The sequence below is a fragment of the Podarcis gaigeae genome, assembly GCF_964106915.1.
Source record: "Podarcis gaigeae genome assembly, chromosome: 14".
NCBI classification, from domain to species: domain Eukaryota; kingdom Metazoa; phylum Chordata; class Lepidosauria; order Squamata; family Lacertidae; genus Podarcis; species Podarcis gaigeae.
In genome coordinates, this window is record NC_139690.1 from 37,893,450 (window position 1) to 37,919,378 (window position 25,929).

At 38.6% G+C, this 25,929-nt stretch overlaps 1 protein-coding gene across 6 annotated transcripts in view; it reads left to right on the forward strand.

The window, feature by feature from the left end:
- The window catches only part of MRTFB (myocardin related transcription factor B), a 96,656-nt gene that overhangs the window by 15,060 nt on the left and 55,667 nt on the right, over nt 1-25,929 (forward strand). For 5 of the 6 annotated variants that reach the window (XM_083711321.1, XM_083711325.1, XM_083711320.1 and 2 more), the window contains one exon: nt 17,334-17,500. In XM_083711321.1, the coding sequence (XP_083567447.1) occupies nt 17,334-17,500 (167 nt within the window). Of the gene's footprint in view, nt 1-13,427; nt 13,533-17,333; nt 17,501-25,929 lie in introns of those variants that run through there. The other variant, XM_083711324.1, reaches the window with a different exon arrangement.

The window sequence follows — 25,929 nt, forward strand, 5'->3', positions numbered from 1 at the left end:
TGCATAAAGGTTATTCTTTGAATCTTAAAAAGTTGTTTTTTAAAAAATAGAGAATGCTTGTAAGAGTAAATAAAGTAGGTTTGCCACAAACATAAAATGTTTTTAGGCTTTAAAATCTGTTTTTACAGTGGAATGATCTAAATACAGGCAACATCTGTTTATTTGCATTAAAATATAATTTAAAAGTATACGTTCATTTTGTGATATTGGCTAAGTAGGCTTGGTGGGAAGAGCCTCTCATCAGATCGGTAGCTGTCCAAATATTGTATCTACATCAAACATGTATCAACATTACCATTTTCAAAGGAAATGGTGGGAAATTGGGCTTACAGGAAGTACATCCACCCATCCGGCTGATTTAATAACTTTGTTGTTGTTATTTCTCTTTCTTGACAAGTAGGTGCTTCTTGTTTTAGCACTTTCAGGCAGCAAACTGCATCACACATAGAAAGCACTTTAAGACTGCAGCCTTAAATGGGTTATTATGCACCTTAACCTGGAAGTAAATCCCACTCAATGGTTTTTAATTTTGAGTCGAGATGTATAGGATTGCACTGTTCACGTATTTGCACTTCAATTTTCTAAATCTTCCATCTCTGTACTGTGAGGCCAGGCTTTAGCACTTGTGCAAGTGCTTCTTCCTTTCTCCTTCCTCTCAACCAGCTGGAGCACTATAGCTTTCAGAAACCCAAGAGATAGCCCCAAATAGCATATTAGTTGTGCAATATAATTTAAACTCTTCTAAAACCTCTAATAATGTGCCTCACAGTTGCAAAATCTGTTAAGGTTTTGTTATATTATGATAATAAAATATTTTATGTAGCAGCCGTAACACAGTATCTTTACTAGGACCGAAAAGATTTGCTGATCCTAATAAAAATATTATGCCTTTGGATTCCCTCCTGCCCCCTCTAATAGGCCAACATGTCTATCAGCAATACTGCTATTGAATATAATGCGCACCTCAATTTTCAGAACCTTGAAACCAAAAAAAGTATTTGCTGGTAAATGTAAATGTGCCATTGAATCTAATTCACACCTTAATTTTTGCAACGTAATTTGGCTAAAAACGTTGAGCATTAGATTTGAGTAAATATGGTATTTTAACATTTACCGTAGGTCCTGCAGCATAGCTGTACAGAGCCCTTGGGGAACAACATATTCAATAAAACGTACACAATGAAGCAGAATAAATATAAACTATTAATAATCGTTGCATTAAAAAACCACTCTACAAATGGACAGCAGAACAAAATATAAAAACTTGACTGGTTGATTTGATTCAAGTTTCCTCATCAGTAAGGCCTGAAACTATTCTGTTTTCTTTTAAAAGGCTGGTGAAAACCTAGTTGACCTAGTGTGAGTCTTTCAGAAAAAAAATGCTGCTGCAGGAAAAGGACATGTTCCTTGTTATCCTCAATCTAGCCTATGACAAAGATGGAGACCCTTGGTGTATGGATATGGGGCTCATACTGAAATGATGCTCTCTAAAAATGCCAAAGCCATTAGAGCTTTATGGTTGAGCTTTAAAGAACTTTGAATTATGTTTGGGAACCATTGCAGATCTCTTGGTACAAGTTTTATGTGCTCTCAGTAACTCCTGATAATGAGGCTGTTGCACCTTGAACCCATTGAAGATTCTGAACAGTCTCCAGATGCAGCTGCTGCCCCACATAGAACATATTGTAGTAATCTAGTCTTAAAGTTATCAGGCATGTAGCCAGGTCACCATTTTTCAGGAGTGCTTGTTGCTGACGTACCAGCTTCAGCTGGTCAAGTGCTATCCTTACTGTGACCTGTTGAGGTTCCAGAACACAGGTTCCAGAAACATTCCCAAACTGCACACTTGCTCTTTCCTTGAAACTGCTAACCATTCAAATTAGGGAACCCTCAGCTCCCAGATAAGATCATTGATGAATATTTCAATCTTAAGACTAAGCTACTGTTTATTTACCCTTACCCAATCATTTCATTTACCGCAGGCACCTGTTTATAGTTTTCACCGTGTTACATGATGTTCTCTTGCTCTAAGCATCAAGCGAATTTATGCTAGCAAGTTCATGTAAATATCTCAAAACAAAGGGGACAAATTGGAATCTTACAGCACCCAATGAAATGCAGTATTAAGCCCCCAGGCCCCTGTTCTGAGGCCAACGTAAGATGCAGGAGAAGAATAATCACAAAGCAGTGCTTCCAATCACATAATGTGACCCAGAAGGAGGTTCAGGAGATATATCATACTTCCTTGTGCATCTCTTGGCAAAGGTAATCAAAGTGGTTTCAGTCCTAAAGCCTAATAATGTGGATTAATATACTCAGTAATACTCAGAAGTCTCAAAATCTGTGTTGCCAATCCTCACATTTCCTAGCATATTAGAAACTGGCAGGTAATTGAGATCCATGTGGGTCATTCTGTCCCCTCCTCCCTAAAAAGTCTTACAGTTGCCTTCAAAGGGGCAAAATACAATTTTCTACAGAAGAGAGACAAATCTGGTCAGCCTACTCTGACCAATCTGGCCAGCCTTTCCTGACTCAGTCAGGATGGGCAAGAGTAGTGGGTACACATGGCTCGATTTGCTTTTTAAAGAACTCTGTATCCTCAGGTATCAACAACTGAAGCTCATTGAAGCAAAATTGATAATTTGAGACTGTGGACATGTCTTACATAGCTAAGTTGTGAGGATTGCCCATTCCCTACAAACACACACACACACAGCCGCCCAAGTACTGTATGTCACAGTACTCCACTGGAGCTTAAATTTGATCAGAATGTAAGCCAAGTTGTAATAGGCCTCTTACTATCTGAAAATGTTTCTTTGGATAGAATGATTAAGAGAAACAAGGGCTTCAAGTGGATACCAGCCCATTCTTCTTTATATTTGTCCCAATGTCCATTCTGCTTTATGTTCTCAATTTTCTGGAATACCAGGAAGAGGTATAGATTCAAGGACATGGGAAAAGACTCATCAGAACTATCATATAAACTGCCTGAGTCAACCCCCTGTTCCAGAGGCCAGCTGGAGCTTTGGCAGCTAATGAGATTGACTGGTAACATTTTGGTAATTCCTTGTATCCGTCACCTTTAAGGGATGGAAATCTTCAATGACCCATCACTCCTTCCAGAGACTAAAGTTATGATATTCTCAATTACCAAAGCAGTATTCCTTACCATCTGGATACCATCACACTGATTGGAATAAAACATGTAATCCAGAGAATCATCTGCAACATGCATTGTGACAGTTAAACATGGAGACAGACATAAGTTGGCACCATGAACTCAGGAGGTCACAAAAGGGATCTTGAAATTGTCCAACACTGATAGGCTTGAGGACCTCAACACCAATTCTGATAACAAATCAATCAGCCTGTTACTCAGTAGTCAGTCCAGTAACACAATCCCTGGTTCTCAGGCCTGGCACCGGGCATAATTGCCAGGTTGGTTCCCTTATAAAGTTCCTGTTTGAATGGTGGCCAAAGTGATGTTGTAGAGCAGCAGCTGTAGGCTCAGTTAGCTCCACTCCTTGAATTATCCAGAGTTGGAAGAAAAGCCAGAAGCAGGGATAGTCCTTAATGCTCTAATCCCACTTATTCTTTTCCTCACCTGCTCAGGCTTCACTCAAAAGCCCTACCATCCTGTCCTCCATACATTTCTAATAGAGACATGCTCCACCTTAATAAATAGCATTGTACATTGCTATAACCTGCACATCAACCTTGTGGTGGAGGGCAGTTAAAAAATTAATAGTACTTAATAGTGCAAATTAATACTACAAATCAATAGTACTTCAGTTAAGATATTTTCCTTGTTAGCAGGGACAAAGAAAAACAAACTTCACTCCATAACCATAGCATTCTTCTCCAGCTGTCTCCTAGAGAAAACAGTTTCCTTGGGCCTTCGTTCACAAAGTACCCACCACTATATTATCTCCCCCAATCTCTCTGTTTCCTTCCTTTATCCACAATTTTTTCAAGATGGAAGTCAAAATGCCATACATGGGTTTCCAGAACAGTCTTCCAGACCCACTTAGTTTCAGCAAGGCGGTTGCATAATGTGCCTTCAAACTTTGACCTTGATGTCATGCTTGCTCCCTCCAGGACAATTGCTCTTGGGATCACTGCTTAAGGCACTGGCTGAGTCTTTTGTTATCCTGGAGTATGCTGGAGTAAATACCTTCCTTTCCAAGTGTGAGAGACATAAACTACTAAAAAGTGGTTCAAATAGTTGAATATTGCAGATTGCAACACACCAACAATATTCAGATGCTATGAATCTTGATCTAAAGTGTTTGTATTTATGCACTTCCCTGCCAAAATGAATGTGGAATTAATTTTCAGGTTATTAATGTTTGGACATCTGACAAGCCACTTCTCAAAGTGTTTTGAAAATTAGGTTAACTCTGGGCATAGTGCCAGTAGGAATGTGAGAGAGGGGCCTCTAGTTATGCTACCCCGTAAGGTTTGATTAAATTGTGAAACCCAAACAAATCATAAGAAAGACAAAGGCTGCATTCTGCACAACTTTAAAAAATCTTTAAGCAGTGATTTCATAAAACAAGTACATTTTTATAGGTATCTTTAGCAAGTCACGCTGCATTTTCTGTAATGTTCTAATATTAGAAATATGCTGCGAAATTAATAATGTAGTTCATGTTTAAACTGTACTGATATATTTAAAAAATCAATAGCTCCAAAGTAACTTTAAAAACATCAACCTTCTCTCTGCATGTTGAATAAAATGTTCCACTCAGTGCACTTAATATTTCAAATAAAAGGTGTTGAAGCTCTCAGCCTGCCTGGAAGTTCCAGTATCTTGCTCAGAAATCTTTTATGCTAATCCTAGATGTGTGGCTCCAGGCTGAAATTTCTCAGTGGTGAGAGGAAACATGGCCTCCACTTTAACAGAGATGTTATTACTGCACATGTTTCAAACCTGAGTGCTGGCATTAAAAATAAAATAAAAAAGTTCTGAAACTGATGTCTTGTGCCAAATATAGGCATGATGCCCACAGTTTTGTCTGTGCTGCTTGTAGTTTTCTGAGCTGTGGACTCCAGACCTAATGAGTCTTGTCACAGTTCATGCTGTGGCATGTCTTAGAGCTTGATCCTATGCATGTTTTTGGCTGCAGTTCTAAACACATTTTCCAGCAAGTAAGTTCCACTGAGTACTGTGCAATGTATATCTGAGTAAACATGTGTAAGATTCTCTTGTTAGCTCCCTATTTACCGTTTATTTAGCTTGCAAGGATTATTTGCATCCCAAGTCAAAGTGGAGATTTATGCAGTGGGGGAGCCTACATTAATGGTGATTTTATTTTAGTAGCAATGAGGTAATCAAATATGCTGTTCTTAGAGACTTGAAATTTGTCTGCATTCATGGAGACTTTTTGCTGGTAAATCTGCATCTGTGTAAGTTAACCGGAAATAAGTCCTATTGAGCTTGGGGTGATTTACTTCTGAGAAAACACATTGGGCTATGAAAGGATAATAATAAGTGGATACTCATTACATATTTATTTTAAAGGGCTCTGAGGCACTCAAGGCAGATCAAAACTAATCTGTGAGCAATGAAAGTTTGATCAAAGCTAGAACAAAAACTACTGCAATCAAAAAAGGCTGGGCAGCAGATAATGCCAACCAAAAGTCTTAGTTTGAGTAGACACTAAATTAATATGAGAAAACTGTGATGCAGTCAAAATATTACTTTTGGGGATGAAATCTGTGTATGGAAGTGTACTTATATATAGCATCTAAATATGAACATACCCTCTGCATTTTGGATAAATGCATACTTTGAATTGGATATTAACAGTTACTTGCATTAATTACCATAAAAATTCCAAAACACTTTGGTTCCTGTCTGAAGATAGATGCTCACAGTAAGTGGCCTATGACAGCAGATGTGAATATATGTTTGCCATCCACCTTGTAATACTGTTGTAATACACCAACTATGCAGCTGGGTAGTGTCTGTGAGGTTATCATTGGACAATTCTCATCCTATTTTGAATCCCAACAATGGATTCCATGCACAGAAGCCCTGTTCCACACACAAGAAAAGAAGCATAGAAAATACATTATAGCAGCTCAGGCCTTGCATGAAATGCTATGGAAGTATAGTCTGATTGCTATGCAATATAATTCACACACATCTCTGTTCACTCATTGTAATACATTAAAAACCCTTCTGTGAAACTGTAGGTAGATAAGCAAATACTGAAAATAAATGTTAATATATAGCTATTCTTTCCCCACCTCCTTTAAAATGCTTGAGAGAGATCTGCAGTTGTTGTCAAGGCTCTGTTGTTACCATAGATGCAGTTCTCAAATAAATAGAGCTGCTTAGTCCTTTACGGAGAATCAAAAATATTGCATTAGTGGCACAGCTCTTCAAAAAAGTTAGGACCCAACAGGAATCTAAAGAACCATAAGCCACTGTTCTCAGCAGGATGACACTGCTTTATTTTGCTCTTTATTGTCACTTTTATATGTATTTCCACTTTTAACTTCACACATTTGAAAGGTGCCTAGAAGAATATGCCTTCTCTTCTTTCTCCACTGCCTCCCATTTTTAAAAATACAATTATTTACATGGTGCTCCAGATTGCTGACCAAGTTTCCTCAAATTATTCAGTGGGCCACAAAATATTTATTGTATTTCTGTCCTAAAATTTCCAATGGACATCTGTCAAAGAGATAATTAGGTTCATGCTCAATTAACTTCACAAATGCTATAGCATTAGGCATTCTCAGTTACCAACTCCACCTCAACATGTAATCTTTTGTTTTAAGGTGTCAGATCACTTTTGGCCTAGTTTTTTAAAAACAAGATGAGAATGAGTGAACTAACACACCAAAATAAATAACACGATGGTAGAAAGAAACAAAGAAGGAACTTAATAGGTTTTACCCAACTAACTTACTCAGGGTAAACCTATTGAAATCAATATATCAGTAAGTTAATCATGTATTTAATATTTTGGTATATTTTAATGTAAAAATAAAATTTGGTTCTCACTGATACTCAGTATTGTGTGTGTGTGTATCCTATGACCATGATGGTCAAAACAACAATAAACTGTACAATACAACCTATGCTTGATAGGACTAATATGGGATACAACTCAACTTTTATAAGTACTTGTACCCAGTTTATTTTTTTTAAGATACGTTCAACAAATTCCAGGAACTTGAAAGTTACCGTATCTGGTCTCCAGTGCTGTAGCAGGGTCCTTCATACTTGCATAATACAGTGTGTCACAAGCAAGAAAGCAGGAAAGGTTAGGTCTTGTATCAATAGACTGAAGGCGTTCATCTCTACGTAGTTCCATCCTTATTCCAGACATCATGATATATCAGTATATTGCGATGTTGAAAACCTGATATTGCTCAGCCCTAGTGATGAGGCATCTTTCCATTGTTAGAATGTGAGTATTTAAGCAGTCAGGGCTCTTCACAAGATCCATTTGTTTATCTGGGTATGAGGTTTCATTTTGCTGGGATATGCATTCATCCCTGAAAAGCAGAGTGTCAAGGTGAAGTTAAACCTAGTATGCACCTCCATCAAAGGTGTTGTAATAATCACATGCTGCCATTGCTTTATTTTATGTCATTTTATAGTCAACCCCTCCTTGAAAATGCTAAAGTGTACATTATTCTCTTCCACTCTCCCATCTCTCTCCCCCCCCCCCCCCATTTCAGTTGCTCTGTGAGAGAGGGACTGACCCAAGTTACCTAGTGATCTTCATTTTGGAGTAGGAATATGAACTTGGGCCTCTCTGGTCTTATTATCATATACTTGTCTGACGTCCACACCTCTAGCTAGTAACAGAGTCTTTAATTTGATTTTTAAATATCTGTTTAGGGGTCCAGATGGTGCAAAATGTGAATTTATGTTAAATCAACTGAAGAGTAAACATTTTCATTGAACCAAATGCAACCTTTCCTTGTCCCTTCTTAAGGAGGTTGGCAATGGCATATAGAAATGTAGTTAAGTGTGAGCTTACCAGCTAAGAAGGATTTTATAATGGATGGTTTTGGTTCCTGGGATTCAAAATTTAATGAATTTAGGCATAATACTCAGCCATGTGCTTATGCAGTTAGGGATTTTGGGTTTTGCTTTTAATAGAATATTAATCTCAAAATAGAAGATGTAGTGTGCATTGAACCTGATGTGATAGTGTGAATTCTGGGAGTTTTCAGTGAAACAAATGTATGAGCAGCATTACTATTAAAGATTCATAGGTGTTCTCAAGACTTAGGATATACCGTAAGTTGAAGGTAGTATCCAAAGAAAATAGCTGTGCAAATATTTATAAAGTCCTCTTTCTGTGTTTTTAAAGCAGGTATGGAGAAGCATGTTTCTCTCTGTACATCATCCTTCTTTAAGGCATTTGAGGAAGAGATTCAATATGCATATTAAACTGAAGTCTAATTATTAACTGAATTGCTGTTTTTGAGTAGCACCATGCAAGTGTTGCAATTAAGTGATACAATTAGCTTCCATGGAAGCAGATTCTTAGGTGTTACCTTGGTTGCAAACTATTCTGCCTGAAATGGATATTGTGTTATTTGTTACAGAACTACTTTAAATTCCCCCTGTTGATCTGTTAACAACTGATCAAGCTTCAATATACAGTGGCACCTCGGGTTAAGTACTTAATTCGTTCCAGAGGTCCATTCTTAACCTGAAACTGTTCTTAACCTGAAGCACCATTTTAGCTAATGGGGCCTCCTGCTGCCGCCGCGCTGCCAGAGCACGATTTCTATTCTCATCCTGAAGCAAAGTTCTTAACCAGAAGCACTATTTCTGGGTTAGCGGAGTCTGGAACCTGAAGCGTATGTAACCTGAAGTGTATGTAACCCGAGGTACCACTGTACCATACTTTTCTGTGTGTAAGACGAGGGTTTTTTTACTCTAAAATAATGTTTGAAAATGGGGGTCGTCTTATGCACTGATAGTGCATTGGGGGGACGGGTGATTGGTTACAGCCACGAGCAGGAGCTTGTCAGCGGCGATTTGGTGTGTGATTGGTTGCTGCTGCAAGGGCTGCTTTGGATTTGCTGCTGCTGTGGTAATTGTGTGGGTGATTGGTTGCTGTGGAAAGGGCTGTTTTGGATTGGCTGCTGCTGCGGCAAATGGGTGTGTGATTGGTGAGCGGGCACATCTGTTGGATTCTGCGATGTGAGCGATTGTAAGCGTTTTCATTCTGGTTAGTGATTTTTGGCATCCCCCCCAAAAGCTTAACATCCCTGGGCAATCCCACCCAAAAAGCTCAACAACTCTGGGCCATCTCCCTCCATTTTCTTAAATTTGAGCCCCCCAAAATAGGGGTCATCTTATACAGGGTGTGTGTGTTATACTGTACACAGAAAAATACAATATATTATCCTGCTTTGATTGTTGTTGTTGTTGTTGCTACTGCTGGAAACTGATTTCTTTTCCAGATAAATGCCTGTTTTGCTTTGTCTCCAAACACAGAAAATTGTGCTACTGTATTTACACTATTAGAATAAATGTAATTCACAGAGGTTCATGTACAGGAGAGATGTTCTCAAAAAGCAGCTGGAAAAGTGTCCTGTTGTACACATAGGAAACAAACATGAATTTCCTTCCTCTGTAGTTTAATCCTAACGTTTTCCTTGCTTTGTTTGAATCAAGGGCTTGCGGGATGTGAATAAACAGAGCAGCACCTGCAAATTTGTCATAAATGGAAATAGCTTGATAGCTAAGCATAACAATGAAATCATAAAGAAATTTATTAAAAGCTCAGTAAACATCTATCAGCATTAAGAAAATACATGAAAATACTGTAAAGGAGAGGAAATACTGCAAAAGAGTTTATGACCATTTCATGTGGGGATTCCATTCCCAGCCCCCACATGAATTGGCAGGACACATATGAACACACCCTACCCTGTTATGCCTCATTATGCCCTTTTAGTTATTTGTTTTGTGACCTTTTTGTCAATTCCAGGTTCAGTGTTGTACATGTTTCTTTCAGACGTGCATTAATCAGTCATTGCCTATATTGCTTTTAGAAATCAGTGATGAATGGCAGTATCGCCACCTAAAATATATTTTGGTGTCTCTTTATGAACTGTCAGCGTTGAAGGCCTCAGCATCTCAGCATGTTGGAGAAAATAGTTGGATTTTGCAGAAAGCTAAATCCATAATAGTAGTTTATAAGTGTTTATTGCAGTGTTGTAAAGTGGATATTCATGATCTTGGATATGAATGGAATATGTAGTTAGTGTTTCAATTCATTTCGAATCCAGTGTCCACTAATGCTTGTACATGGAATAGCAAAGCGTAGATGTCATGATGTCTGAACTGGACCATTGTTGTCCACTTTCTCTTTCTTGCTGTACATTTTGCCTAAGATATGTAAAGGTCTTTGGAAGTACTGAGTGCAAAACATCCCCAGCCTGGTGCTTTCCAGGTGATTCCCATCACCCCTGACCATTGACTATGTTGGCTAGTACTGATGGGAGTTGTAATCAAAAACATATGGAGGGTACTAGGTTTGGGAAGGCTGCTCTAAATGCTAACTACAATGAAACAGCCTGGCACCTTTTTGTATGTGACTTTTCCCTAAGCAAAAACTATGCAAGCAAACTTTTGTGAACTGTACCCATCAGTTTCACTAGCTTTGTTAAGATTTCAGTATTGGAATTTGACAGTTGGAAACTTCCTGTATCTTTTTGGCAGATGCTTGGGCACCAGAAGATTATGTGTAGTGGAATATTGGTGGTCATTAGTGTGTAGATTTGGAGTGTCAAGTAATGGGTGAATGAACACGTTGTGCTGCTAAAAGTGATAGGCCTGGCAGCAGATATTATTTGTATTGTTGTTTTTTACCTTCTTTGCCACATAATTCATATGTATTATTAGACTTTTCTTCTGATAGTGAATTAGGGCAGAAAAACCTCAGGTATCTAGGACTTAAATGCCTAAAGATCTGCTTCTGGTGTCTAGGCATTTAAAATATTAAATCAGTTCTGTGTAAGGTTGGCACTTTAAAAACTTTGGTGCTGGCTTCAGTCAAAGCTGGTGTTTCCCTGTTTGTAAAATGCCCTCCCTAGTGAGATGTGTCTGTTCCCATCATTATAAACTTTCAAGAGGCATTTGGAAACACTCCTGTGTATTACCCAGGCATTTTGGTGACTGAAGAAAACTGTTCCTGGGAACTATGAGATCACTTCATGAAATAATGTTGTTAACTGTAACTGCTTTTAGAATGCTTTTAACTGTAGCTGCTTTTTAAATGCTTTAACTATAATTGTTTTTAGGATAATTTTAATTGTTTTAGTATATTTTCATTTTTAAATTATGGGTGTGTTTGCCACCCTGGGCTCCTTTGGGAGGAAGGGTGAGATATAAATGCAATAAATAAATATGAGAACCTGGATAAAAACATAGTGCTATCTTTTCTTGTGCTTTCTAGTGCTATCTATGACAGTTCAAAACTTGCCGCATATAATTTTGAATGCTTGTTTTCCTTGGAATATCCTCAGTTGGAAGCAGCAATGCTTCCAAATACCAGTTGCTGGAAACCACAGGAGGAGAAAGTGCTCTTGTGCTCATGTTTCCCACAGGCATCGGGTTGATGGGATGCTGTGAGAATGGGATGCTGGGCTAGATAGGCCATTGGTCTGATCTAGCAGCCTATTCTTATATTTTTACATTATTACATTCCATGTTGAAGGATATGTTTTGGAATTTATGGTAAAGCCATTGATCACTTTCTTGGCCTCCCTATTTTTCACATGCCCTTTGTAACGGTTGTCAAAGAGAGCAAGAATTATTTTGCCTAATTTTGCCTTAGTTCATAAGATTTGTTTTCTTCCAATCAATGCTCTTTTTATATTGCATATAACCATAGCAATAAGAATTGAGAGTAACGGGAGCAACTGTTGCTAGGTACTATGACTCTGTTTCCTAGTTTATATTAGAATTCATAAGTAACCCTTTATGAATAAAATAAGAAATATAATAGAAAAGGCAAATAAAGCCTAACTTCATTTATATGCAGATAATTTGACATTTCAGTCAGAAGAAATTTGGATTTCCAAAATGTATCTTAGCAAGTGATTAATTTTTGGCATTTTAAACTGTCCTAATTTATTGTTTCCCTGCAGTTTAATTTCAAATGGAGGCAAAGGTACAGCAAAGCTGTTGGTACACTTCTAATTTCATGTACATTTATTAACATGTCTCATTGATTTTAGTGGAATTTAGTTCCATATGAGAATATGCAATTAAGTTGAATTTTATCTTATTGATGGAAATGGTGCTGAAATCACTAAGCAATTTACATTTGTGTAAGAATTTTAATAGGAATTCTGCTCTGAAAAGATTCTCCTAATGATGTGTCTATTTCAATGAACATGTGGGAGTTTGGGGAATGTGTAATGTCATAAAATGGGAGCAGGGTTATGACAAGCTATGCTTTCTAAAAGCTAATTATTAAGCAGTTAGCAGCTACATATGATTGTAAATTTGATTAAACCCCAAAGCCACTTATCTTTTTCTATACATGTAAATATAGTTAACCTTAGGGATGCACTTGACTGTTTATAATGTACAAAGAAGCACATTTTCTGGAACATAGGCATGGAAATCTCCAAAATCTGCTTTCCCGCTGCCAAAAAATAGCATATAAATTAAGGAATCATGAATTAATGTGCTTTAGCAACCCTACCCCTCAGTTCTTTAACCTGGTAGTCTAGGCTCCCTATGAATTTTCTTTATTTGAAATTGTATATTATAGAATTAGCTGTGCTTTACACACTTTTACACTAAGCTTTCCCAGCCTTCTAGATCCTTTGAACTCCCAACAGTGCCACCTAGCATGGCCAATGGTCAGGAATGATGTGAATTGTAGTCCAAAACAAATAGAGGGCAGCAAGTTGAAGGAAGGCTGCTCTACATTTCTGCTCTCTCCCCATCTGGCAAAACTAGTGGTTGGGATCCCAAACATGTGATTAGTCCTAGAGGTTTTAACCACTAGGAATTTCATATCTACCACCAGAACCTAATCTCTTTCACAGCTAAATGATGCTCTTGACTCCTAATGTGTATGTGGCTTTGTTTAGTTGAATTATTATAGCATTAATAATAATGATAATAATAATAATAATTGTAATATAAAGCATGACCTAGCAAGTGCTATACACTTTACTTTCCAATTTATTTCAGTGGAATAGTTAAACATGTGCTTAAACAGAGAACATTAAAGCACAGATGGTAGTGGCACTGAGACAGAAGAAAATGTGTTTCTTCTATAATAAAAAAACATTAACTGGAATATCTCTGCATCTGACCCACCAGGAAGTGGCCCCTGTGCCACTCTGGTATCCTATGAATCAAACATCAAATGTTACTTCTGGGGATAAATTGTGGGACTTGAGACTCACCATGGGTGAGGAGATGGTTGAAAGCATGTATACCACACATTTTTTAAAAAGTTGACTGTTGAGAAGGCAGCACTTCAAATGAAAAGCCTTCCAATCTGTAAAGGCTTTTAAAGGTAATCACCTGCACTTTGAACTGGGTCTGGAAACAAATTGGTAGCTAGTGCAGTTGTTTCAACAGGGAAGTTACATGCTCCAAGTAAGCATCTCCATTTAATAGCCTGGCTGTGGGAGTATGGGAGGTGATAGTGGAGTGGCTTGATAGCCAGCAAGATGAACACATAATTTTCTAGCTCCTGGTTTTATCTGCTAATAAATCAGCTTATCAGACCTGATGCTTGAACTGAAAGAAATGCATTAAAACATGGACAATGAAACAAAGATCTCAGCAACAGTTAGATCTGAGTTTAAAGTCCCACATTCCCATCTGAAATAGATTGGAATTGCTAAGAACTTAGGGAGACAAAACTGAATATTACATGGCAAAGAGCTACCTGAAGCTGTAAAAAAGTGCCAAACTTGTGGGGAAAGGGCCAGGCGACGGAGAGTATAGATTGTAAAATTAAAATGGGGAATTATTCAGGCTTGGACTAAGAGCTAACATAGGGAATGCTACAGATAGGTAGCCGTGTTGGTCTGCCATAGTCAAAACAGAAAAAAATCCTTCCAGTAGCACCTTAAAGACCAACTAAATTAGTTCTTGGTATGAGCTTTCGTGTGCATGCACTTCTGAAGAAGTGTGCATGCACATGAAAGCTCATACCAAGAACTAACTTAGTTGGTCTTTAAGGTGCTACTGATAGGGAATGCTGTTAGAAATCAAATGGTCTGTGAGAAATAAAAGGGGAAACGCAATGCACTTTTTACTCCAGTGCATCAGTTACAGTTGTCCTGATGTGAATTTGAAAGAACATGACATTAAGAGAGAGGTCTCCTGGAGTGGACTACTTGCATAATTTCCATACCCTTGCAAATGGTGGTGGTTAGCAACAATAGATCCAAATCTCACTAGGTAATGGGGGTGACTCAGTGCCCACCCCTTGTAACCATTCTCAGCCCACTTAGTGGCAAACAGTGTTGACACATCCTAATGAATCTTCCCGAGTTAAAGAATGGCCACTACACAAATTTTACGCTGATTATACAGTGGTATTTCTTGTCAAATCAAGGCCACAGTAGTATATATGAATTTTACTGGCACTCATTAATGACCTTGGCTAGGACAGAAAGAACATTTGACTGGAATAGAAGGCAAGCAAGGCTGGATAATAAAAAAGGTTTCAAGAGGAGAGATGAGTCATAGACATACAAAGATAAAAGCTTTGCAAATGATACACCCACAGAATCTTATCATAAGCAACATTTTACTTTAGCTCCTATTAATGGGAGTTTTGAGAAATTATGTAAGAACTTTAAAGGGCTCACGCTTAACTTGATGGGAGGTTATGAAAGAGAATATGTAGCCAGAATATTCCACTTGGGAATTAGAAAGCTTTTTTTTTTAATATTCTGTTAATATTAGTAGCTCCTTACTTTAGCTGGACATCTGTTAAGAGTTGTATGGAAATCAAGGGTTGTATTGAGACAGTTTGTAAAACAAACCCCACTATTTGATTATTATTTTTGCCTTTGTGTGTGTCTATTAAAAAGACAAGAAATGTATATATTTGCTCATGCTTTAATAACCACAGATTTGTATAATGGCATTATAATATTGGTGGTTTATTTTTAATCCCTTTGCTATGGATCCCTAGTGTGGAGTTTACTCTTTCATAGCAGTAGTGTTTTGCACTGACATTTTCATCAAGGCATCCACCAGCAGTAGCCAAGTGTCCCTTTTCTGTTCAGTCATTCGCAATCATCTGTATACATAATTAAAATTAGTTCTTATGGGGTTGCCATGGAGAAAGGTATTTAAAGTTACCATGGGCTTCCTTTGGCACTTTAAAAAAATTACTCAGGTTAGGGTTCTAGATGCAGGTAGGTAGCCATGTTGGTCTGATGCAGTCATTCATTCATATATATATATATATATATATATATATATATATATATATATTTGCTTTCGTAGATTTTCACGGGTACAGGAATGCAGGTTTTGGTGTCCTCGGGTGTCTTCCCGTGTAAAAGTTGGGGTGTCTAGGCGACGTTTCGACGAGGTCTCACTCGTCATCTTCAGGCTGGTGCTTTCGGCTTCTTGTTACTGGAACAGAGCGGGATCTCAATGTTTGAGTTCCTATAAATACTGTAGAGGGGGTGTGGTGTCTAGCCTCCAATGTTCTGGGCAGAGAGGAAGTTCCCAGGCTAGTGTGCCTTTTCTTCTTTTGTTCCTTGACACATCCCGCTTGCCAGACATCTGGAAATTAGCCCTCCCCACAAAAACTGACACCAGATCCAGAGGCACACAGAACGCCAACACCAATCAACCACACCAGACCCAAACCCAGACCCTCTCCACAGATGAATTACTGACACCATCCAGTAGCCAATCCATGGTGGCACCTCCGGATGCTGCACCCCCCTGCAATCCCTACACAGATCTGGCTGACACAAGCCACAAAACCACAGCTCGCCCCTATACACGAAGCCAAGCCAAAGCACAACTAAGTGCAATACAGCCATCTTCTCAGGAAAACTCTTCACAAAGTTCAAGAGGTCAAGACACAAAGACTTTAGCAACTAATCCACACCTAATGACCCACCTAAGTGGTACTCAGGATATCACTCAAGAAATCACTCAAGGTATCTCTCAAGTAATTAAGGAACAAAAGAAGAAAAGGCACACTAGCCTGGGAACTTCCTCTCTGCCCAGAACATTGGAGGCTAGACACCACACCCCCTCTACAGTATTTATAGGAACTCAAACATTGAGATCCCGCTCTGTTCCAGTAACAAGAAGCCGAAAGCACCAGCCTGAAGATGACAAGTGAGACCTCGTCGAAACGTCGCCTAGACACCCCAACTTTTACACGGGAAGACACCCGAGGACACCAAAACCTGCATATATATATATATATATATATATATATATAATGTGTGTGTGTGTGTCCAGTAGCACTTTAGAGACTAACTAAGTTTGTTCTTGGTATAAGCTTTTGTGTGCATGCACACTTCTTCAGATTCAGATTGTGGTGTCTGTGAAAAACGATACTCAGTTGGGCTGCTCTTAACTTGCTATGTGAATACATATTTTGTTTTATTGAGAGCCACACAGCATGTGCAAACTGAACCTCATGACTTTTTTTAAGATTGAAAGTGGAGAAATGGTGGGGAATGGGAAGGGGGGAACTTAATATTTTACCTGATTGCAATTTCCTTGCATCAGAGCCTCCCTGTGGGGGGAAATATCCAGAGGTAAATGGGAAGTTTTGCATTTATTTCTTTTACCTTAAGCTTAGTTTCAATAGATTATGGGAACTAGGGGGCTGGGCCCAAAGGCTTCAAGATAAAAGAGGGTTTTGCAAAGGGTTTCGAAGTAGGTAAAGGTAAGGTAAAGGACCCCTGGATGGTTAAGTCCAGTCAAAGGTGACTATGGGGTGCTGTGCTCATCTCGCTTCAGGCAGAGGGAGCTGGCGTTTGTCCACAGACAGCGTTCTGGGTCATGTGGCCAGCATGACTAAATCGCTTCTGGTGCAACACACAGGTGTTCTAGCATACTGTTTTGGGCAAAGGGAGCATCAAAGGAGAATGAACAGAGTTATCTGAGGGAACAGAAGACCTTTGGAAGGAGCTATGAATGGGTAAAGATAGGTATCCATAGGAGGAGAGAGATAAAGGGGCCATGATGATAGGAGGCTTTGAAGGTAAGAATAACTTGTGGATCTAGGTGTAGTTATTGAATATCTGCATGCGATTACTTTTGATCCATTTTGACAACTTGTTGGCACTAAACCATCCTCTGTTGTCAATATTTCCAGCTGTTTGAGCACAATGGAACACTTGGGAACAGTAGAGCCAGAAGATGATTCAGGATTATTACCACGCCTAGCACCTAGTCCACACAGTGAGGCAGTTGCTCATGAATTTCAGGAACTCTCCTTGCAACCCATCCAATGTTTGCCTCCCCTCAATGAAAGGAAGAACGGTGAGTACAAAATATGACAGATATTTGGTGTAGCTATTAAACAAAACTGAATTGTTACTTTTTATTTAAGTGTTCTGTGATTTTACGCCCACTGAAAAAATGAATATCTGAATGTTGTCCAATAATGTTGCAAAATATGTCATATACTCTATCATAAACATTTATACATGTTTCCCTGCTTGAAATACCAGGTGTTCATCCAGTGCTTGCCTAATGTATTCGGCACATCTGATGAATGCTGAGTACTTCCAAAAATATTAATATCTAGTTTTGGAGTTATCAGTTTTACATTTAGTTTATTGGGCATTTATGGAACTTAGTGGTTGCTAGTTTCATCTCTTCCTTTTCTGTTTCTTTTGGCTAAGAGACAGGAGATATTAATCAGGGCATGTCTGTTCTAAAACTGAAACATGTTTCCATTTGGTGTGGTCTTCATTCTTTGCATTTGTTTAGCAAAGCTTACATTTGCATGTGGTCATCTGCTGCTTGTTCCCTGTACAGTTGTTTCCTATGTACTTACAGCTGTGTTCTGAGGCATTTGGGTTTACCTTAAAGAGATACCTGGCTATAATTTGTGTACTCCTAACAGTTAACAATTCTACTGTCTTTTTAAATTTCTATAATAACTTAACATGGAGGCAACTGAGGACATTTTTTGGAATGGGGTTAGAAAGTATCAAGTAAAGAGCAATCACAAATCCTACCATCTGAAGCAGAAGCAGTGTACAAGAATAACAGTACAGTTGTCAACACCACTGTTTCCCATTTCCTCGTAACATTCAGATTTCAGCAATGCATTTTACGTGGGTCTTCCTCTAAAGCTTACTCATAAATGTCTGTTTGTTTGAAATACAACAGCCTGATTATTGACTGGAACTGATCAGTCAGAATATAGCTGACCAGTGTTGAAACCACCCTACTAGCTTCTGATCTGTCTAATTTAAAGTGCTGGTCTCAACCTTTAACATCTAAAGTTGTATACCTTTTGGGACCCAAGTTTTTAAAGCAAAGGAACCATTCACACAAATTTGCTCAGTTAGAAGGATTGAGTTGTATCCAATGGGACTTCCTCTTCCCTTCCTACAAGCCCCTCCTGAAATCTGCTCCAGAGGATTCCTTCTAGACTTTGAGGGGGGGTATAAGGGGAGAGAGGGCAAAGTTGTGTTGTGTGAGAGGAGCGCAGTGTTGGATGCAACCAATAGTTATCAGAGGCCCTCTGCTGTCAAAAAGTGAGGTGGATTCCTGAATATCCTCTTCAGGAATGCTCTTCTATAGGATTTGATTAGGTTCTTGCAGGAGGTTTTTTTATTGCCTGGACTTTTTAATGCTTTTAATTATTAATCTCTTTAATGTTGCTATGCTTTTTTTTTTTGAAGATGTTCACTTGTGATTGTTAGGTGAGGTTTTACCATTTATCACTGTTTCTTCTATTTGCTATAATTTTGAGATGGTTTTAATGGCTGGTTGAAAATTACATTTTGTAAGGTATGAAGCAAATTCTTTAACAACCCCTTGACAAGTTGCACCTTTTTATAGAGGGGTAAACAGAACCATTAAGAAAAGTTAACACTCTTTAATCCAGCATAGTTTTTCTCATAATGATACTTCACTGTGCTCTAACTGTATCAATTTTATGAGAAATTGGTGCTTCATTTAATCAGAAAATGTTAGAGTTGTACCCAGTGTTATTCCTACTTAGAGTTGACCCATTGAAATCAATGGACCTAAGTTATGTCTATTAATTTTAATTCTGCATATGTAGAATTTCAGAATGTCAAGTTTTGTGGAAAAGAATGTCAAGTTATGTGGAAAAGAGAAGGAGATTAGAGCATGAGAGCAGATCCAAATGCACATTCCATTGGCAGTAATGCAGTGCTGGTAGGCAACATTTGTATTCCTGTCCTGCACATGGAAGCATCTTCTCTGAATCAGATCAGTTATCTTTAGCTACCCTTGTCTGTTCAAACTTAAGGCTTGCTATGCTTTTGCATAAATACTTAGCATTGGATGCACCAGCACTTAAGAGCAGCATAAATAAGGCTGTAGTCTTGAAAAGCTCTATTAAAAAGAAAGTCTGGCTGAATAGAGTGGGACTTACTTCTGAGAAAACAAGTGTAGGATCATGCTGTGCATGTATCTAATTTTCTTGGCTTTGGCTCTTCAGCATAAGGAAGGTAGCACAGTGGGTTTGTACAAGAAATGCTTCCAAGTTGATTCACAACTTGAAAATGAGTGCTTAGATTTTATAGCATCTTATTGGTGAATTATTATGAACAGACTGGATTTCTTCCAGGACTTCCAGCACACTTTTCAACCTAGAATTTGGACAGGTATTTATTGTAGTTTCATTTGCAGCCTGAAACAAATTATTCAACCTCTGCGTGTTGTGACTTGATTCTGCAGCTCATATTAAGAGTAAACTTTTTCTGAAAGAAGACACCTTCAGAAAGTTGGCGAGTGTGACTATGTGCAGTGCTTTATTTCATTTGATCATATGCGAGTCAAACTGGTAGTTTCTTGCTTTTTATTTTTTTAAAAAAGGTTGATTTGTACATTCAGTACTCAGTTCTTTTATCTTCATTTTCCTATTTCGTTGTGGATCTGTTCTGACAAGAACTCTCCTTGTGCCTTAACAGTGCTATGGTAACAACTGGCAAGAAACCATTGCTATTGTCTCATGGAGGTGATGGGCATTCTCACTGCAGTTTTGATACTTGAGGATGTTTCTTGAGGGGCAAGATAATGGACAGTCAGGTTTGATATTAGCTTTGAAGGAAGATCTTGATGGTTTGCTTTTTAAACATAGGAGAATAAGGACATTTAAGTTCTCAGGGCATATGGTATGATGAGGTGCCTGTTGAAGGGGAGGGGGAGAAAACTGGAGCGGTTGAAAAGGGAATTAACCTGCTAAAGCTGTAATAGGTTTATTGGATTGAGTGGAGGGAATAAGATTTTCTGAGAAATTTGTTATGAGATTTTTTTTGCAGGGGGAAATCTCCCCCACTTTGTTTGTTTTGTTTCTTTTTAAAAATGAATTCATCACACTTTTAAATAGTCGTGAGTACAGTCAGACAAAAAAAAATACTCTGTTGCTGTTTTACCAGTACATCTGGAGTTTAAAAATAACATCATACATCATGTCTAATAGAGTTCAGTGGGTCATGGGTACAACCATGAACAGCTTTTTTGATTCCGTCATAAAAACACATATAAGGGGTTCGTCTGTCTTCTCAGCTTGGGATCAAATGTGGACTAGGAGACTGCAGGAAATTATCTGTCCTCTGAACTGTTTGTTGTACACAGCAAGTAGATAAGATCAACATTCCAAAAATGTAACACGTTTAAACACATTCATCAAAAGGCTTTTGGTACCTATCTTGGATTTTGATTCTTGAAGGTCATTTTCCCTAAGTTTAGGACTGGCAACGTAAATCCAATGTTAGAGATACTTTGTATAGCCTACAGATTTTCTTCAAAGTCCTGTAAATCCAGCTTTCCTTTTTGAAAACATTTTTTTTAACTCAAGTTAACAGGTTAAGACACAATTTCATCCTGGCAGAGACTCTAAATGGGCAAAATATATATGATCCTGAATGACTTCCATATATCATGTTGTGCAAGCCTGTCATACGATTCCTTAAAGTTTTGGCTCATTTCTTTCAGCCCTTATGTGTTCCTAGTACATGTCATCTTAAGGTTGAAAGAAGTGACGCCTCCAGCTCCCCAATTCCACAATAATGAAATTGTACTCTTGAGTTTGGTTTCAAACACCAGATTAACGTGGTCAGTGTTTTACATATGCTAGCGTTTGGGAAGTGTGCAGGAAGGCAGCTTTTTGTTGGTTTGGAGATTGCACATGAGTTTCTTTATTTAGTATTTAAAGCCAAACAAGTATTGTTGCCCAAAGTGAACATGAAGCCTTTTTAGTTCTTCGTAGTAAAGAAAGCCTATGACCCAATAACCATTTTTTGAAAAAATGAAGAACCCATGGCCTTGCAGATATTGTTGGATTGTAATCCTATCATCCATGATAATTTGCAATGTTAGCTAGTGCTGGTAGGAGTTGAAGTCCAAGCGCGTTTTGAGGGCCACAGTTTCTTCATCCCAGTATTATTGCTTAAAGAGGCGCATGTAGTCTACATGGGTTTATTACACTAGACAGCTGTGCACAGACTTGTGGGTTTCTGAATGTAGCCCTGACAGAACATTGGTTCTCTCTAATTTAAGGATCAATTAAATACTACACTGATTCAGATTTACTGGTTACACAGCATGATCCAGGGTTGTCTCCTGTAACTTCAGTGGATTTTAAGAATTCCTTTTCACAACTCTGTCTACCCTATCCTAACAGCTCAGTGCCTGATGTTTTGAAAAAGACTTGAGTAGGGCTGGGGAGGGGGGGAATAATGTGATGTGTGAAATAATTTTGACCCTTGGTGAGAATGTACATGTTATCTAAGGGATGGCATCTCTTATGCTATAAGAAATGCGAAGAGAGACTTTGTATATACTGGTTTCCCGTTCAGTCTGTCATTGTTACTAGTACTGCCAGTTCCCACAATCCTAACATTCCCTGGGCATCAGTCAGTGTCTGCAAGGAACAATTTTCATGTGAAAAGCCCACAGGCCAAGACTCAGTAGTCTCTAGAGAGCTGACCTCTGAAGTTGAGTCTCTTCTGACATTTTCACAAGCTACTTGAAGTGATTTCTGCAGATTCATTCCATTTGGTAAACTTTTGAACAAAATCCCTGTCCTTTTCAGTAAGATTTATTAAAGCCATTTCCCCCTTTCTCAGTGACAGAATGATGCAATTAAGATGGGAGATGTGTCTGGTGACTAAGTATGATGAAAAATATTGTTTACTGATTCTTATTTTTAAGAAGTAGTACAAAAAGAGTCCATGGTGTTGTTTTATTTCCAGACATTTCTTGTTGATAATGAAGTATTTTGCTGGTAATTAATGTAATGTCTACTTTTTAAAACTAGTTTTTTTAAAAAATTATCTTTTAGGGGGCAAAATGCTAAGTGTAGTGGTTCTCTCTAGATGAATGTTGATAATTTTCTAGTTTCGGTAAAATTACCCTTAGCAGTGTTGTATGCTATTGATGTTCTAAAAATGACCTGTCATTAGGAAAAGATATTGGTGGAATAATTTTCAAAGAGTGTGTTACTGTAAGCGTTGCCAATCCTTTTCTTTCCATGAGCACATTTCAAATTTCTTGCTTTTCTTCTTCATCCCTCCCCCTGAAAAGTTACAAAGAGAGAGAGAACACATACAGTTTCCTTTTTCAAGGGTTTGGGGTAAAATACAGCTTCAATAGTGTTGAAATGCATAGGTGTAGCCAAGATTTATTTTAGGGGGGCAGGCTTTATGTTGGGGGGCAGAACTGAGATATCTGTGATGCAATTGACCAGTTAGTTAAGGATTTCTATTTATTTACTTGATTTAGGTGGGGCAGCTGCCCCCTCTGCCCCTTCTGGCTACGCCCATGTTAAAATGAATCCTCTTGAATTTGCATGATGTTACACAGGGTCCTATAGCAGCAACCATTAAATTAAAGCTTACATTGGCAGATTGCAAAGTAAAAAATCATAGATATGGTGTCTGGGACAAAAACACTGATTCAAGGCATGGATCCTCATCATGGTTCATTTTTACATAGGATGTCAATCAATTATATCTATGCACTTAGAGATGACTTATGATTTGACTCATGATTTTAGGGCATAGTTTGTAAACAATTACGAGAATCCATAGGGATCTGTGCCTCACATTCATGTTTTTGCACCAAGGCAGTACTAGAAAGGGCCAGATCTTTGATTTTTATGGTTCAATCAGTGGAGATAGATGGGATATGTGACTTGATAGAAGGGTGTGTCTGTCTGCCTGGGACAGGGAGCCCATTACAAACTTATGAAATTTCAAGTGGATTCATTTTACTAGATTGTGTGTGTTTCCATCTCTCTGTTTCTCTGGTACCTTACGCACCATGTCTTCTCCACATTGCACAGTCTGTTTTCCTCTCCCATTCCCAGTCTCAAATCTCTCCCCTTTTTCTCATACTATATCAGGTGCTTCGCTGTCTGTTCAGCTGCTGATGTGCTGATCTAAGACTTGGAAACCACATAGTGCAAGAGATTACAAAAAGTTCATTGAAAACTAAACACAGCAACACTATTACGCCAATACCACACACAGCTGAAAGAGGAACTGGGAAAGAGTGTCCACCTTCCCACTTCCTGTTTCACATTCATGCATTTCAAGGCTCAGATTGGTAGCTGATAAAAAAGCTATATATGTGAAATATATTCTTATGAGGAAAAATTGCCACAAACACATCTAAGGGATTGCTTACTGGGAGCCCAACTCTTCACTTTACTGAATGTTCACATTTAAGGCACCTGTTCTTTGATTTTAAAGCAGCCATGGGGAGGGCCCAATCAGGATTCGAACAACAGAGCATTGGGAAGAGGGTTGAATTCAGTCCCCCAGTGAAAACTAAATATCCCTTTTTCCCAGGGCAAATTGCAACTTGGAGGATTTGATATTTATATTTTTAATTAGGACTGCAGTTTTGGGGGCACAGGCAGCTGCTATTTAAAAAAGAAAACTGATTTGTTAAAACTGTGATTGTACATTTTAACATGATGTGTACTTTAGTTCTGTGTTTTAATAGATCATATATTCTATTAATGTTTTATTGTTTTTAAATTATTGCTTCCCCACCCTATGTGTTTAGCTGTTTCTATTTTAGCTGTAGAGTCCCTGTCAGGGAAAAGGGCAGAAAATAATAATAATAATAATAGTAGTAGTAGTGGTAGTAGCAATCATCTATCCAATTTGCTTTACTTCAAGCTGACATTTATAAGGATTTTGCTTTTAACCTTTTATATTATTGTTGCACACCACCCCAATCTCTGCGTGATGTGAGATTCCAGAGGCTCCAGGCAATAACCAAGGCTTTCATTTTTCATTCAGAATGATGCATAGCGGAGACTGTGGTATTTTTATGATATATTGTTTATTTACACATATATACAATCTGAGCCTATGAAGGAGGAGTTCACAGTATCAACACCCCAAGAGGGCCCTGCTTCTCCCATAGCCACAGCCTTAGATTCAAAACAGAAATCAAGCATTGCTCCCTCTCTCTCCTCAGCTTGCTGCTTTTCTTTTACCTAACACCACTTCGCTCTCTCTCAACTTTTGCTTTGTCCTTCTAACTATCCATGAGTTGAGGGAGGGTGCCCCACCTATTTGCCATCTCACACTGATCCACTTAATTTGTTCCCCTTAATGGCCAATTACTCAGGTGATCACCTCACCAGGAAGTTAACCTGGCTTGTACTTTAACACTCGCTGGATCCAGGAGTTAGAAGGGCCTCAGCCTTCTTCCCCTCCCAACTCATAACATTAGAAAACATGTGTGTGATTGGTGTGTGTTTGTGGTCTGTTTGTGTGTGAAAGAGTGGATGTGACCACACCAATCTTTTGGAGGTTTGGCCAACAGTAAATGCAGCCCTTGGGCCAAAAAAAAAAGGTTATCCAGCCTTGTTTTATAGCTTTCTCAAGAAAAAATGAAATGATCAGTCTCATGGAGGGGTGCTGAACCACTTCTTTTATCTGAGCTACCCATTCCTTAATCTGTGTTTTTGGTTTTCTGTCAGTTTGAAAAACAACAACCAAAAGGCTTGTTCAGTTTGAGATTATGAGGAGAGGGAGAATGGATCCCATAAGATAAGGTCCAAGCAGTATTAAATACTTGTTTGTGCATTTACGTCATGTTTAATGAGGCAATAAAATTGTCCACATATGTTCCTGTTTTTATTTCTCATGTAACTGATACTTGCAATTGAGGCTAGCCATGCTCTCAAAGTTCTAGGCAGACTGGCATAGTTGAGATAACAGAGGATGCATCATTTCCTATAGAGCCTTTCTTAAGATTTTTAGTGGTTGTTTCCCCTAGCCCTGATGTTTCTTGAGGCTAGAATTGGATGGTGTGAATGCAAACTATTTGTAAATCTGTGGGAAATGTGATGTTAAAGAGATTATTTCTGTGGCTTATTTTGTTGATGGCGCAGCAGATGTTGGGAAGAAGTAGTGAAGGGCCTTTGAGCAGCATGCTCAGCATGCTTTAATCCATAGTTTGTCTTAAGACCAAATGACTGCACTATGTGGGATTGTCCTTGGTTCTGGTTTGGAAGCTCCAGCTTGTGCAGAAGGCAATGACCAGACTGCTTCCCTGGCCGCAGACTGTGACTGTGACACACCATTGTTATGGCATCTGCACTGGCTGCATGTCTGCTACTGAGCCAGGTTCAAGGTTGTATTGATTTACAAAACCCTGCGCAACGTAGGTCCAGGGTACTCTGGGGATTACCCTAATCCGTATATTCCAGCTCGATCACTGAGATCATCTAAAGGAGC